This window comes from Pelodiscus sinensis, chromosome 26, assembly GCF_049634645.1.
Source record: "Pelodiscus sinensis isolate JC-2024 chromosome 26, ASM4963464v1, whole genome shotgun sequence".
NCBI classification, from domain to species: Eukaryota; Metazoa; Chordata; order Testudines; family Trionychidae; genus Pelodiscus; species Pelodiscus sinensis.
In genome coordinates this window covers 20262435-20277067 of record NC_134736.1, presented here as the reverse complement: position 1 = coordinate 20277067, position 14633 = coordinate 20262435, and the positions used below count along the sequence as shown (strand labels likewise).

Sequence of the window (14633 nt, the reverse complement as noted above, 5' to 3'; positions counted from 1 at the left end):
CGGAGCCTGCCTCGGACTATTTTTGAGGTTTCACCATACAGGGCAACCCCGCTACACGTCTCCCCAGTATACATCGATTCCACATTAACATTGCTGATGCTTGTAGAAACTGTTGGGTTATAAATCCTCCGATTCCCTGCTCTTATGTTGTGCAAAAAAAAAAAAAAAAAAAAGACCAATTTATGCAAATGGAAGTCAGCCAAAAATGAGGAGTAAGGTTAGTTCAAAACAAGGGGTTTGTTTCAAACGAATCCTGTCCGAAGCGCACTTTCACTTTCAAAACAGCTGTGTTTCAAAAGAGCACTCAAGCAAGAGTATGCAAATGAAGCGGAGGCTATTGAAATCCCCACTTAATTTGCTGCTCCGGTATGCCTACTTTGCATTCCTCTCTCGAAACAAGAATGCAGTGTAGACATACCCTTACTTTACAAAACAGAAACTCACTATATATTTTGAAGAGTATGCATGTCGGTCTGTCTGTGAGTCGTTTCTTCAAAAACGCCCCCTAAATGTAAGAGCCAGGCTCACCAAATGTGGCATGTGCCTTCCTCTGATCCTACCTTAGGGCAAGATCAGAGTTTGGTTGTGCCAGGACAATGGGACGTGTGTGGAATGTGACTGATTCTCATCAGATGCAAAGGTATGGGTGTGATGGTAGGGACAGATCTACCCCAGAATGAATACAGCGGGGAGAACAAATCTCCCAGCTCTGGTTCAGAAAAGGGCAACAAAAATGATTTGGGGTTTGGAACAGGTCCCATATGAAGAGAGATAAGAAAGACTGGGACTATTCAGCTTAGAAAAGAGGAGATGAAAGGGGGATAGCATAGAGGGCTGTAAAATCACGACGGCTGTGTCTACGCTGGCAAGTTATTCCGGGAAATCAGCCGCTTTTCCGGAAAAACTTGCCAGCTGTCTACACTGGCCGCTTGAATTTCCGGGAAAGCACTGACAATCTAATGTAAAATCATCAGTGCTTTTCCGGAATAACTATGCTGCTTCCGTTCAGGCAAAAGTCTTTTTCCGGAAAATTGTTCTCGAAAAGGGCCAGTGTAGACAGCACAGTAGTGTTTTCTGCAAAAAAGCCCCGATCGTGAAAATGACGATCGGGGCTTTTTTCCAGAAAAGCACATCTAGATTGGCCACGGACACTTTTATGGAAAAAGTGCTTTTCCGGAAAAGCGTCCTGCCAATCTAGACGCGCTTTTCTGAAAATGCTTTTAACGGAAAACTTTTCCATTAAAAGCATTTCCGGAAAATCATGCCAGTGTAGACATCGCTGACGGGTGTGGAAAAAGTGAATAAGGAGAAGTTATTTTCTTGTTCCCATAACGTAAGAACTAGGAGTCACCAAATTAAATTAATAGGCAGCAGGTTTAAGACAAAAGGAAGTTTTTCTTGACACAGCGCACAGTCACCCTGTGTCTACACTGCAACTTTATTTTGAAATAAGGGTATGTCTACACTAGAAAGTTAGTTCGAACTAACGGACGTTAGTTCGAACTAACTTTCCTATGCGCTACACTAGCGCTCCGTTAGTTCGAACTTAATTCGAACTAACGGAGCGCTTAGTTCGAACTAGGTAAACCTCATTTTACGAGGACTAACGCCTAGTTCGAACTAGCTAGTTCGAACTAAGGGCTGTGTAGCCCTTTAGTTCGAACTAGTGGGAGGCTAAGGCTTCCCAGGTTTCCCTGGTGGCCACTCTGGCCAACACCAGGGAAACTCTATTGCCCCCCTCCCGGCCCCGGAGCCCTTAAAGGGCCACGGGCTGGCTACTCACTTTGTGCCAGTTGCAAGGCTGCAAGCACCCGTGCCTGCACAGCCTGCACCTGCCACAGGATGAGCCAGCCATCCGAGGGCTCCCAGCCCTCCACTGCTCCCCACGACCAGCCTGGCGGCTCCCGGGAGCCTGCCCGGGGGCGCAAAAGGCGGGCGCCCGCCTGGTCAAGTGCGGAGATCGTGGACCTCATCGAGGTTTGGGGGGAAGCCTCAAATGTCCACGATCTCCGCACTAGCCACCGGAACGCGGCCGTCTATGGACGCATGGCTGCCAGCCTGGCCGCCAGGGGCCACCAGCGCAGCCGGGAGCAGGTGCGCTGCAAGATTAAAGACTTGTGGCAGTCCTACTCCCGGGCCTGCCTGCCAGGGGCTGACCCGGAGGCCTGCCCCCACTTCCATGCCCTGGACCGCATCCTGGGGCCTCATGCCGTCCCTGCCCCCCGGGACGTGATTGACCCCGGGGCAGAGGGACCGCTCCTGGACACCGAGGAGGAGGAAGAGGGCTCTGAGAGACAGGAGCCTGCCGCCAGCCTTCCCAGGACCCGGGACCCCCGAGGCACCCCACAGAGCCGCTCGCCTGCATCATCAGAGGCCGGGGAGGCGTCCACCTGTGAGTACCCTCGTGTTCCCCTTATGTGTACGGGGGGCTGGGGCGAGAGGGAGCCCCGGGACCGTGCGCCTGGGCCTTGCCCACCACGGAGCAGCAGCTGGGGATCCTGCAGGGGCCCTGGCCTTGCAGAGGGGAGCTGGGTTTCACACACCTGGGCCCCTGGGGTAATTGACCGCTGGTCTTCTTGCACCACAGCTGCAGCACCGGGGCCTGCAGGGCGCACCACACCGCCTGCAGCAGCCGCCCGCGCCCGGGCAAGCAGGACAGCCAGGAACCAGGAGGACTACCAGAGGCGGCATCTCCGGTTCCTGGACCGACAGCTCCGTCTCCAGGACCACTGGGTCCAGGAGGACCTCAGGCTGCGCCAGAGGAGTCTGGAGGCCCTGGAGGAGCAGGGCCGTGCCCTGCGAGGCCACCTCCAGAGCCTGCTAGACTGCTTTCCATTTCCTTCTCCCCCTGCTCCCCCTCTTGCTCCCCCTCTTGCTCCCCCTCTTGCTCCCCCTGCTCCCCCTGCTCCTCCTGCTTCCGCTCCTGCTTCCGCTCCTGCTTCCTCCACACCCCCTGTCCTCTCTGCCCCCCCCTCCACAACCATTCCCCACCGACGCCCCCGGACCCGCAGTGTGGCGAGACGGGAGAGGCACCCAGACTCCCACCCCTGAGCTTTCCTTTCCCTTCCTCCCTTCCCTCCCCTCCCCTTCCAGCTCCCTCGTCCCAGGTTTCCCCCTCCCTTCTCCCACCTTCATTCCTCCCTCCCCCACCCCAGTTCTCTGAAATAAACAGACGTTTTTGTTTGAAAAACAGGTGTCTTTATTGTACAGTAGATAGGGAGGGGAAAGGGGAAGGGGGGGGGTAGGGTGGAAGAAGGCCCCGGTGGGGCATGCAGGGAGAGGTCAGTCCTCCTCCTCCTCCACCTGGAAGCTCTCCCGCAGGGCTTCCCGGATCCGGATGGCCCCCCGCTGGGCTTCCCGGACGGCGGCGGTGCGGGGCTGACCGTAGTGTCCAGCCATGCGGTCAGCCTCAGCCATCCAGGCTGGCAAGAAAGCCTCCCCCTTCCGCTCACACAAATTGTGGAGCACACAACATGCCGCCACCACGGGAGGGATGTTGTGCTCGGCCAGGTCCAGACGGGTGAGGAGGCATCGAAAGCGGGCTTTCAGTCGCCCGAAGGCCCCCTCCACCACGATGCGGGCCCTGCTCAGCCTGTTATTGAAGGCCTGGCGGGAGGGATTGAGGTGCCCCGTGTAGGGCTTCATGAGCCACGGCTGCAGTGGGTAGGCGGCATCCCCCACCAGGCAGACGGGCATGTCCACGTCCCCGACCCTGATGTGGCGGTCGGGGAAGAAGGTCCCGTCCTGCAGCCGCTGGCACACGGAGGAGTTCCGGTACACCCGGGCGTCGTGTGCTTTGCCGGACCAGCCCACATTTATGTCCGTGAACTGTCCCCGGTGGTCACACACGGCCTGCAGGATGACGGAGAAGTACCCCTTGCGGTTCACGTACCGGGACGCCTGGTGTTCCGGGGCACGGATGGGGATGTGCGTCCCGTCGATGGCCCCCCCGCAGTTGGGGAAGCCGAGGGCGCCGAATCCCCGGATGACGGCATCCGGGTCGGCGAGGCGGACCACCCTGCGGAGCAGCACCCGGTTGATGGCCTTGACCACCTGCGGAGAGAGACACAGCAAAGCGTCAATCAGTGGGGCGCCCGGGTGGCTGGGAGCATTCATGCCCTGGCAGTGCCCCGCGCCCCACTCCCGGAAGCAACCCCCCTGGCGGCATGTAGTACGGCCAGGACAGCCCGACCCCTCCGGTGCGGGGCGCCTTCGCCTCCTCCCGCCCCCCCCTTTGTCCCTGGGGCGGCCCATCCCCTCCTCGCAGCCCCCCTCCCCCCCGGCTCGGTGGCTGACGAGCGCCGTACCTGCATGAGCACTGCTCCGACAGTGGATCTCCCCACGCCGAACTGGTTCCCGACGGATCGGTAGCTGTCCGGCGTGGAGAGCTTCCAGAGGGCGATGGCCACCCGCTTCTGGAGGGGGATGGCGGGCCTCATGCGAGTGTCCCTTCTTTGCAGGGCAGGGGCGAGCCACTCGCAGAGCTCCAGGAAGGTGTCCCTCCTCATCCTAAAGTTCTGGGTCCACTGTCGGTCGTCCCAGTGCTCCAGGACGATGCGGTCCCACCAGTTGCTGCTGGTGTCCAGACGCCAGATGCGGCGGGGCACGCCGGTGCCGGGGCGCCGCCGCGGCTCCTCCACGGCCCCCAGGGCGGCCAGGCGGAGAGGCAGGGGGCTGACGTTCCCCAGGTGGTGCCAGGCAGCCTCGAGCCATTGGTGGCAGGCTTGCAGCAGCAAGTCCAGAACGTGCACCAGAAGGTGCAGGGCGAGCCGTGGCTCCATGTTGCCACCTGCGGCGGTCCCCCCCGAAGGGAAGCACCGACACAGACGGGCACAGAGACCGACGCTTTGCTGTCCCTCGGCGAGGTTGGCAAGCAAGCAGGAAAAGCTGAGAACCGGCTGTCCAGGGGGGGTCCCTTTAAGCACGAGCCTCAGATAGCCTCAGACAGCAGCCACACAAAGCAACTGCTGACCTGATGCCCTGCCAGAACCGGTTTCAGCTGCCCTTAAATGCCCCCCTGCGTCCAATCAGTGTGGACGCGCTAGTTCGAACTAGCAAAACGCTAGTTCGAACTAGTTTTTAGTTCTAGATGCGCTAGTTCGAACTAGCTTAGTTCGAATTAACTAATTCGAACTAAGTTAGTTCGAACTAGCGCTGTAGTGTAGACGTACTCTAAGTTAGTCCACATCTACACAGCAGGTAGTTATTTCAAAATGGTTTCAAAATATTGCCAAGCTGTAGGACTTCTTACTCCGACTCCTGTATCCCTCAGGCTACGTCTACACTGGCAGCTTCTTGCGCAAGAACTGTTTTACGGAAGAGTTCTTGCGCAAAAAGTCTTCCACAAGAGCGCGTCTACACTGTCATGTGCTTTTGCACAAGAGCATCCATGGCAGTGTGGATGCCCTCTTGCGCAAGAAAGCTCTGATGGCCATTTTAGCCATAGCGGTTTCTTGCGCAAGAAATCCCCCTTTGTGGCAACAATCCATTTCCTAGACGGGGGAACACACCAGAGAGCAACCAGACAGGAGCAGATGGAAACATTTTATTAAAGCAAATGATTCACACACAGTTCCCGACACAAAAGTTACACAGGGGCTGGGCAGGGAGGGGGCCCAGGCCTCTGTGTTTTGGGGGCTGGGTATGGGTGACAGGAGGGATCACTGGATGGTTCCCTGGTCTGTTCCCTCCCTCTGGGGCATCTGGCACTGGCCACTGTGGGCCAACAGGACATGGGGCAGGATGGGTCTTGGTCTGACCCAGTCTGGCTGCTCTGATGTTCCCTGGTGAGCGCCTCCCATAGACTAGCTCAGGCAGCTCCCTGCCGGGCCTGCTGGCTTGTCCCAGACACTCCCATCCCCCGTCACTCAGGCTGGGGGCTCACAGCGTCGTGCCAGGGATTTTCTGGGCAGCTACAATTCCAGGCAGCGCCGTTCAGCATTGCAATAGCCCAGCACCTGCCTGGAGCTCGCTCCTTGTCTCCAGCTCTGCAGAGCAGAGCAACGGTCCCAGCAGGCAGCAGATTCAGGAGCCAGGGCTGGCTACTTTCCTGAGCCCAACTGGCCCCCAGAATCCCCAAGGCAGGGGGGGCTAGTGAGGGGCAGAGCCGTTGGGTTGGTCGATTTGTGTGACCTGATCTGAACTCTGCCTGTCCCCAGCCCGGCTGTTAGCTCTGCCCCTGCCCAGCCCCCAGCTCTGCCCTTCAGGGCCTGTCTGCTCCCTGGGGCTGCAGTAGGGTCCTTCCACCTCCCGTAAGTGGAGCTGCATGGAGGGAGGGGGAGGAGCTTCTGGGGTCACAGAGGAGGAGCCAGGTGCGGGGTACAGGGGAGTCCTCCAGGGTCACAGAGACTGGGGGGTGTGAGGTCAGAGGGGCTGGTGTCAGGGAGACAGTCGGAGCTCGGTGTCTGTGTCCCCCACCCGGACGCAGGGTCGGATTCTCTCCCCAGGGAGGGAACCCGGCGGGAAAGTGAAGATCGGGGCCTCGGTTCCAGCTTCGATAAATGTCACTTGCCCCCGGTCACAGTCCAGACAAACCCGGATCCTGCTGGGGCTCAGGGTCAGGGGGGGTCGCAGGCTCAGTGAGAGGCTGGAACTCATCCCACCACTGCCCCACAGCCCAGATCCCACCCTGGGGGCTCCATCTGATCCCTCCCTTTCTGCTCACAGACTCTCTGGCCACCCCCACAGCCCAGTCTCGCCCATCCCTCACCTCCACCTCCCAGTAATGTCTCCCCGAGGTGAAGCCCTCCTGGCCCAGCACACAGAGCACAGTGTCAAATCTCTCTGGGATGTCGGGCAGTGGCTACTGTGTCCGTTCCCATCTCACACGTTTCCCATCCTCGGACAGGATGAGTTCGGGATGCGCCGTGTCGGCCCTGGGGGGGTCGGTGGCGTCAGGGACAGAATCTGCCCCAGCTGGGCAGTGACTCAGGGACTCTCCTGCCTCCAGGGGCGCCCGGCTCTGAGTGGGGAGCAGCCCTGAGGTCTCGGCCCAGCCCAAGGGGCAGCTCACTCCCCGGCAGGGAGGGGTCGTGGCAGAGAGAAGGGATCAGAGGGGCCCTGACACTGGGAATCTGCCCCCTCTCCCTGGGCCGGGGACAAGCGACTCTGGGCCGGGGACCCCAGAGGGACGGGATGGAAACTGCCTGGTCAGGGCTGGCTGGATCCAGGCCCTGCCCTCGGCTGGGCCCCTCCCCATTGAAATGTCCCTGGGTCCCAGCTGCCTCTGGGCAGGGTTTGTGATTCCCCCTGGGACACGTCTCCCCCGCACGGCCCATCTGGGCTCGGCTCCTTTCCCGCCGCACTGGGGCTCTGGGCCGAGCTCCGACCTGCCCCCCAGCAGGCTGCTCAGCCTCCGGCCCAGCACCCAAACCCCGCAGAGCCAGCAGGGAGGGGCAGGGACCGGCCCCAGCTGGGCTGGGCGGGAAGAGGCTGAACAAGGCGAGTCCTGCCCTGGGGGTGCCCAGGTGCCGTGTGGAGGGAACGGGGGTGTCTCTGTCCCAGCCATGGCAGGAGGCTGACTCAGGGGTGACAGAAGGAAGAGGGGCCCCAGGGAGCTGAGGGGGTCCCAGCGGGGGCTGGGCGGAGGGAGAGAGAAGCTGAGCTCAGGCAGGGGGAGAGAGGAAAAGGGGAACAGGACCAGAGCTCTGCTCTCAGCAGCTCCCCAGCTGCCTGCCATGGGCCCAGGGCTGCCCCTGTCTGTGCCCCAGGGCCTGGTGCTCTGGGGTCTGATCCATCCCTTCCCCTGGCAGAGCAGGGACCCTCCCATGGACTCTTGGGTCCTCTGCCGGGGGCAGGAGAAAGAGCAACGTTTCTTTATTTCTTTTCTCTTTCTTTCTCCTATAAATAAGCCAGTGCGTGTCAGGCTTCTGACTTGAACCCGTGCTGCTGTACCTGAACCGAACACAAACAAAAGAACTTCAGCCGGTCAAAGGGGACAGGTATAGGAAGAGCTTGGGCGTTTTGGATCGTGTCGCTTCCAGGGGACAGATCCATTGGGGCACCTCTCAGCCTCCCCAGGCTGCCCGCTGCGAAGGGATTTCAGTATCCTAGCAGCTAAAATCTGAGATGTTATAAGCTCTCCCTATAAACTCATTGGGGCGCCCGTCAACCTCCTCCAGGTTGCCCGCTGCAAGGGACCCCGGTCTCAGCAGTTGAAGTCTTGGGTGTATAGCGTGCACACACACCAGGGCATCTGAGAGCCTGTTGGCTGCCCTCTGCGACAGGATCCCGGTCCTAGCAGTAAAGTCACAGACGTTAAACTATTTTTCGGGGCACCCTCCAGCCTCCTAGGCTGCCCACTGCAACGAGACTTTGCGTCTCAGCAGTTGAAGACTTGGGTGTAACACACACGCACACACTGCCCTGACTGTCGGCTGACAGAATTGGCGTAGTCGGCAGGATTTGTGATATCGGTTCAAAATACAGCAGAATGAAGCCTGTCACTGATTTTAGCAAGGTAGAAAAGAGTTTCGCCCAGGAAGGTTGGGCTGACCCTAAATGGGATAAAGAAATGTTAGAAGAGGAGTGGGGAAACCCTGAGGAACTGTGGCTGCAGTTCTGTAACTGGAGAACTGCTTGTAAAATGAAAAGGGGAAAGGGGAAAGGAGCGTGTATTTGGCTATTTAAAGGTGCCCTGCAGACAGCATGTAAAAGCCATTTAAAATTGGAAATGAAGCTTGAAAGGGTACAGAAGGAAAGGGATGAGCTAGAGCGGCGCTGCCAGAACCTAGACACCCGGGCGCGCTTGCTGAGCAATGATGTGCACCAATTAGAACAACGTCTTGTTCCAATAATAAAAAGGGAGGGAGCAGAAAGGAGAGCGAGATTAGAGAGCAAGCCCCGAAAATTAATCAAGCCAAAGTAGAGGCTGCTCTCTGGGTAGATCCGGAGGATTGGGATGGAGACATCTGGGACTCCTCCGATGATGAGTGTCCCACCTCCCCTGAGTTAGGGAATCCCCCTGTCCACATGAGACCCATCATCACATACCAAAAGGACCTAACTGAGAAAGATGAGTGAGGTTGATGAAGATAACCCCTCCACTAGCAAAAGGACAGAACCCCGACCCACCCGAATTACTACTCGCAGTTATGAACCTGCAGAGTTGAGAAAGATCCAGGACGAATTTGCCAAGAGACCTGGGGAAGGGGTGATAGAGTGGCTAGTTAGGATATGGGACACAGGAGCTGGCCATACCCAACTGTCCTCCCGGGAGTGTGGCAGGGTAAATCTGGGTGCAGGAGTATTCCTTAGTCCCAGGAATCAGGAAGGTCCAAAGTCTATCTGGACCTTTGCCTGTAGATGGGCTCGGGGAATTCATCACGCTGACAGAGGTAAACCCACTAGCGTCCCATGGATTAATGGGGATGAACTTAAAGGAGCCCTACAAACTGTTGCTATAATAGCTATGCTCCGTCAAGGGGGTCCCCAAAATGGGAGGCAGGAAGAGAGCCCATGGGAACAACAGGTAGTGACAGGAGATTTAAGACCAGTGCTAAAAGGGGCTCCCGGATCCTATAAGGCTATAGCACTAGCCACAAGAAATCATGCTCAGGACCACCGCATGACCTATCAGGACTTATTTGATTTTATGCTGCGGGATCTCTGAGAATTTGGGGAAACTGAGGCACCGCAGGTTAAAGTTAAGGTGCGGAATTTAAAAGGAGATTATAGAAGCAAGCAGGAAGGCTTTAGGCCTAGACGCGAAGTAACACCACAGGAGAGGGAATTTAGGACTAAATTGTGGAAACAGTGCTTGGATCTAGGGTTCACCCGAGATCTATTACATGGGCTGGCAACCGATAAGCTAAAGCTTCCGGCTGCCTCAAAGGGGGTTGAGCAGGAGAAAGCAGCAGTAACTCCTAGTGCTCCCCGCTCCAGCTCCGACCCTCCTCATGCGCAGCTAAGGCAGCAATTACATGAGCTTCTGCCGCTTGTTGAAATTGACCAGGGAAACTAACAAGTGGGGGTCCAATCTCTCTGGCTGTGTCCAGACTCCATGCCTCCGTCGACGGAGGCATGTAGATTAGCCAGATCGGAAGAGGGAAATGAAGCCGCGATTAAAATAATCGCGGCTTCATTTAAATTTAAATGGCTGCCCCGATCTGCCGATCAGCTGTTTGTCGGCAGATCGGGAGAGTCTGGACGCGATGCCCCGACAAAGAAGCCTTTCTTCATCGACACAGGTAAGCCTCGTGAAACCAGGTTTACCTGTGTCGATGAAGAAAGGCTTCTTTGTCGGGGCATCGCGTCCAGACTCTCCCGATCTGCCGACAAACAGCTGATCGGCAGATCGGGGCAGCCATTTAAATTTAAATGAAGCCGCGATTATTTTAATCGCGGCTTCATTTCCCTCTTCCGATCTGGCTAATCTACATGCCTCCGTCGACGGAGGCATGGAGTCTGGACACAGCCTCTCTGTATAAGTAAACTTGAGCAGGCAGAGAGAGAAAATCCTAACAACGACCCCCGGATTTTAGTAACAGTTAATGATAAGACTGTTGTCTCTTTCCTGGTAGATACTGGAGCCCAATTATCCATGATTAAAAGAGAAAACTTTCTCGGACCTCCACCTTCTGGCCGAAAGCAGGTTTTGGTTACAGGAGTAAACGGCACTATTGTGTCTTACCCGCTGGTCAAAGTAAAGCTGGATATCCCTTTAAACCCCTACCAGCAGCCCAGGAAACATGAGTTAATACTTGGGAATGCCAATATACTGGGCATGGACATCCTAAAGGGCAAGGAAGGAATCATTGGTGGGGAAAGGTGGGCATTCGGAGCTGGCTGCAAACCCAGCACAACAATCCTGGAGGAGGGGAAAGTTCCTCTCTATAGTGTCAGGTTACTAGCCCAAGCTCCTGCTCTCCCACCATCAGCTGTGACTCATGTAAAACAATACAATGTCCCAGCTGAAGCTGTAGTGCCTGTCACTGAGCTAATTAAAGATCTGGAAACAAGGGGAGTCTTAATTAGCACTCACTCCCCTTACAACTCCCCCGTATGGCCAGTAAAGAAACCTAATGGTAAATGGAGGCTCACAATTGATTACAGAAAATTAAACAGTAACACAGGACCCCTAACAGCAGCAGTCCCCAACATAGCAAGCATTGTAAATACCATAGGGTACGTCTACACTACAGCGCTAGTTCGAACTAACTTAGTTCGAATTAGTTAATTCGAACTAAGCTAGTTCGAACTAACGCATCTAGAACTAAAAACTAGTTCGAACTAGCGTTTTGCTAATTCGAACTAGCAAGTCCACATTGAGTGGACTCTGAACAGGGCTTAAGGATGGCCGGAAGCAGTGCTGGCAGGGCATCAGAGGAGGACTTAGAGCGTGGAGATGCTGTCTCAGGCTAGCCGAGGGCTGCGCTTAAAGGGTCCCGACCCCCACCCCGGACAGACAGTTCTCAGGGGTGCCCCGCTTACAAACCAGTCCTGGCTTGGAGTGCCCGAAGTACCCACACTGGGCACATCACACCACTCGGCCATCAGACCGGCTGCACTTGCCGCATGCTGCCATCTGGGGAGAGGGGACAATCGGGGGGCTGCAGGAGAGCTTCCACCCCCAGAAGCCCGCAGAGCCAGCCCAGTCCTCCCCATCGGGGGCTCGTGCCCCATTCCTCCCTCACCTTCTTCCACTTACCCTTCCCTAGCCCCCCTTCTTATTGATGTACAAAATAAAGGACACATGTGTTCAAAAATAGAAACTCTGTTTATTTAACAAAACTCGGGGAAACTGGGAAAAGGAGGTGGGAGAGGGGAAGAGAGAGGCTGGGAGAGGGGAGGGGGAAAACTGGGAGGAGGGAGCTGAAAGGGGGAAGCAAGGGAAAGGAGGGGGTGGGGAAACTGAAGGATCAGGGGTGGGGGTCTCGCCGGGCCGACCGCCTCCCAGTACAGCGAGGGAGGGGGCCTCGGCGTCCCCGGGGCGATGGGGTGGAGGGTGCGGAGGTTGAGGTGGGGGGTGTGGACATTGAGGAAGAGGTTGTGGGGGTTGAGGAGGGAGAGGTGGGAGGGGGAGCAGGAGTGGGAGGAGGGACAGCAGTTGGGGGGACAGCTGGTGCAGGATCAGCACGGGGCACCATGCTCTGCAGCAGGAGCTGCAGGTTGGTGCTCAGCCCTCGGACCTCAGACAGCAGCTCGTGGCGGACCTGCAGGTCTTCCTGCATCCATGACCGCAGTGTGCGGTGCACGGCTTGCAGGGCCCCAAGGTGCTGGTCCCAGTATTCCTGCTCCGTGCTGGCAGTCCGGAGCAGGCCGCGGGTGCGGGAGCATGTCCCAGGCGGGGTGGTGCGCCCTGCACGAGCAGCTGGTGCAGCTGTAGAGAAAGAAGAGAAGGGGTCAGTTCTCCCTGGGGACGCAGAGGATGATGCCCAGCCCCCTCCCCAACTCCGCAACGTGAGGGTGACCATGTCCTGCACCGTCACAGCCGCTGTGCTTGTACAGAGGCCATGGTCAGGATGTCTGGCTCTCCCCGGGACTGGAAGCTGCCCCAAGACCGCACCCATGTCCCTGTGCCATGTATAGTGTGGCCGGGGCGGTGGGGGGAAAGGGGAGATGTCCCCTGCCTCCGTGTAGAGGGGACATGTGAAGGGAAATCATCCTGCTGGGTCCTGCCCCGGGGTCGGGAGCATGTCACGTCTCTTTGCACAAGCATGTGCCTATTGGGCAATGGCCCCTGGGTGTCACGCAGCTGGAGCCACCTGCCCAAGGGTGGCATGGCACGTGCTCGCACGTGTACAGGTGTCTGCGTGATCCGTGGAAGGCATGGCCCACGCGCGCGGTCCCTGGTCTCCCTGCCACCTCCCCCCCCGAACTACTTAATTCAAACTACTTACCCGGTACGGTCTCCCTGGACGACCCTGCCGACTCCGGTGCTGGGACATCCTGCGGTGGCCCCTCCGGTGTGCCCGGGTCAGGGCCCTCCAGTCCCGGCTCGCTGTCCCCCAGGCTGGCACGGACCGCCCTGCCCCCCAAGAGTCGGTTGAGGGCAGAGAAGTAGGGGCAGGTGGCAGCCCCTGCTGTGGCGCCACCCCTGGTGGCCCTGGCGTACGCCTGGCGCAGCTTTTTAATTTTAATGCGCACCTGCTCCTGGGTGCGCCTGTGTCCCCTGGTGGCCATGGCGGCTGCTATGCGCCCATAGACGGCCGCATTCCTCCTCCTAGTGCGGAGATCATGGACGTTGGGGGCCTGCCCCCAAACCTCAATGAGGTCCATGACCTCCGCACTAGTCCAGGAGGCCGCGCGCCGTCTACGGCCCCTGGCTGGCCCCTGGGTGCTGGGGGACTGGGCAGGGGACATGTCACTCCCACTGGCTGCCTGGCTCATGGTGGGGCCACTGCTTCGGGGCAGAGACTCCTGGCAGGGCTGGCTGTCTCAAGTGCCGTCTGGCCAGAGTCTACCCCTTTAAGGGCCCGGGGCTGGGGGAGAGGAGAAGAGTTTTCCTGGTTGTGCCCAGAGAGGCCACCAGGGGGAACCTGGGAAGGGCTAGCCTCCCACTAGTTCGAACTAAAGGGCTACACAGCCCTTAGTTCGAACTAGCTAGTTCGAACTAGGCGTTAGTCCTCGTAAAATGAGGTTTACCTAGTTCGAACTAAGCGCTCCCCTAGTTCGATTCAAATTCGAACTAGCGGAGCGCTAGTGTAGCACCTATTAAAGTTAGTTCGAACTAACGTCCGTTAGTTCGAACTAACTTTGTAGTGTAGACATACCCATACAGACTTGGAACAAGCAATGGCTAGCTGTGCTAGATATAAAGGACGTGTTTTTCATGGTCCCTTTACAGCCTGCAGACCAGAACAGATTTGCTTTTACATGGAAGGGTGTCCAATACACATTCACCCGTATGCCCCAAGGGTTCAAACATTCCTCCACTATTTGCCATGGGGCACTGTCAAAGGTCCTAGATGGTTTAACCAGGCCACCTAGTATCCAAATGCTGCAATATATAGATGATATCCTAATAGGAGGGGACACTACTGAAGAAGTGCAGCAAGCTGTGGACTTAGTAAAGACTGCCTTAGAAAATCTTGGGTTAGCTTTACCCCCAGATAAGTGCCAGGGTCCCTCTCATGAGGTGAAGTTCCTGGGTGCTGTCTGGATGGGAGGGCGGAGGTCTGTGCCTGATGACACTGTACAGGAACTGAGCCAGGCACCTTCACCTGGGGACAAGTCCCAACTAAGGCAAACTCTGGGAGTTTTAGGGTTTTGGCGAAAACATGTGCCCGGTTTTGCTGTAATTGCCCGACCATTGTATAACCTGCTAAAGAAAAGTGCTGTTTGGGAATGGACCCCTGTACATGAGGAAGCGCTGCGGCAGCTAATAAACGAAATACACACATACCAAGCTCTGGGTCCAATCCATCCCGATGCTCCATGTCACGTGTATCTCACTATAGGAGCTACAGGAATGTCTTATGCCCTATGGCAAGAGAGTGAAACTGCACGCCGACGCCCCATACAATTCGGCTCAAAGTCATGGCAGGGATCGCAAGCCAATTATACTCCCTATGAGAAAGTGCTCCTGGCAGCCTATACTGCTCTAAGGGAGACTGAGGAGCTAACACAAAATCACGCTATAACCATACACACTCCTCTTCCAATTATTAAGCCCATATTGGAAGGAAAGGAGC

General features: G+C 57.2%; 1 protein-coding gene across 1 annotated transcript; it reads left to right on the top strand.

The window, feature by feature from the left end:
- The first annotated feature begins 2024 nt into the window (after positions 1-2024).
- On the top strand, positions 2025-3104 carry LOC142820535 (uncharacterized). Its single transcript, XM_075909713.1, has 2 exons — positions 2025-2392; positions 2588-3104. Exons 1-2 carry the CDS (start codon positions 2047-2049, stop codon positions 3049-3051), a joined length of 810 nt encoding a protein of 269 aa, XP_075765828.1. The 5' UTR covers positions 2025-2046; the 3' UTR covers positions 3052-3104.
- Positions 3105-14633: the final 11529 nt, after the last annotated feature.

What these genes read in the sequence shown, in the direction of transcription:
- LOC142820535 (XM_075909713.1), top strand. Translation starts at nt 2,047, where the DNA reads ATGGCTGCCAGCCTGGCCGCCAGGGGCCACCAGCGCAGCCGGGAGCAG. An exon ending in GGCCGGGGAGGCGTCCACCT is followed by an intron (nt 2,393 to 2,587) that starts GTGAGTACCCTC and finishes CTTGCACCACAG; the next exon opens with CTGCAGCACCGGGGCCTGCA.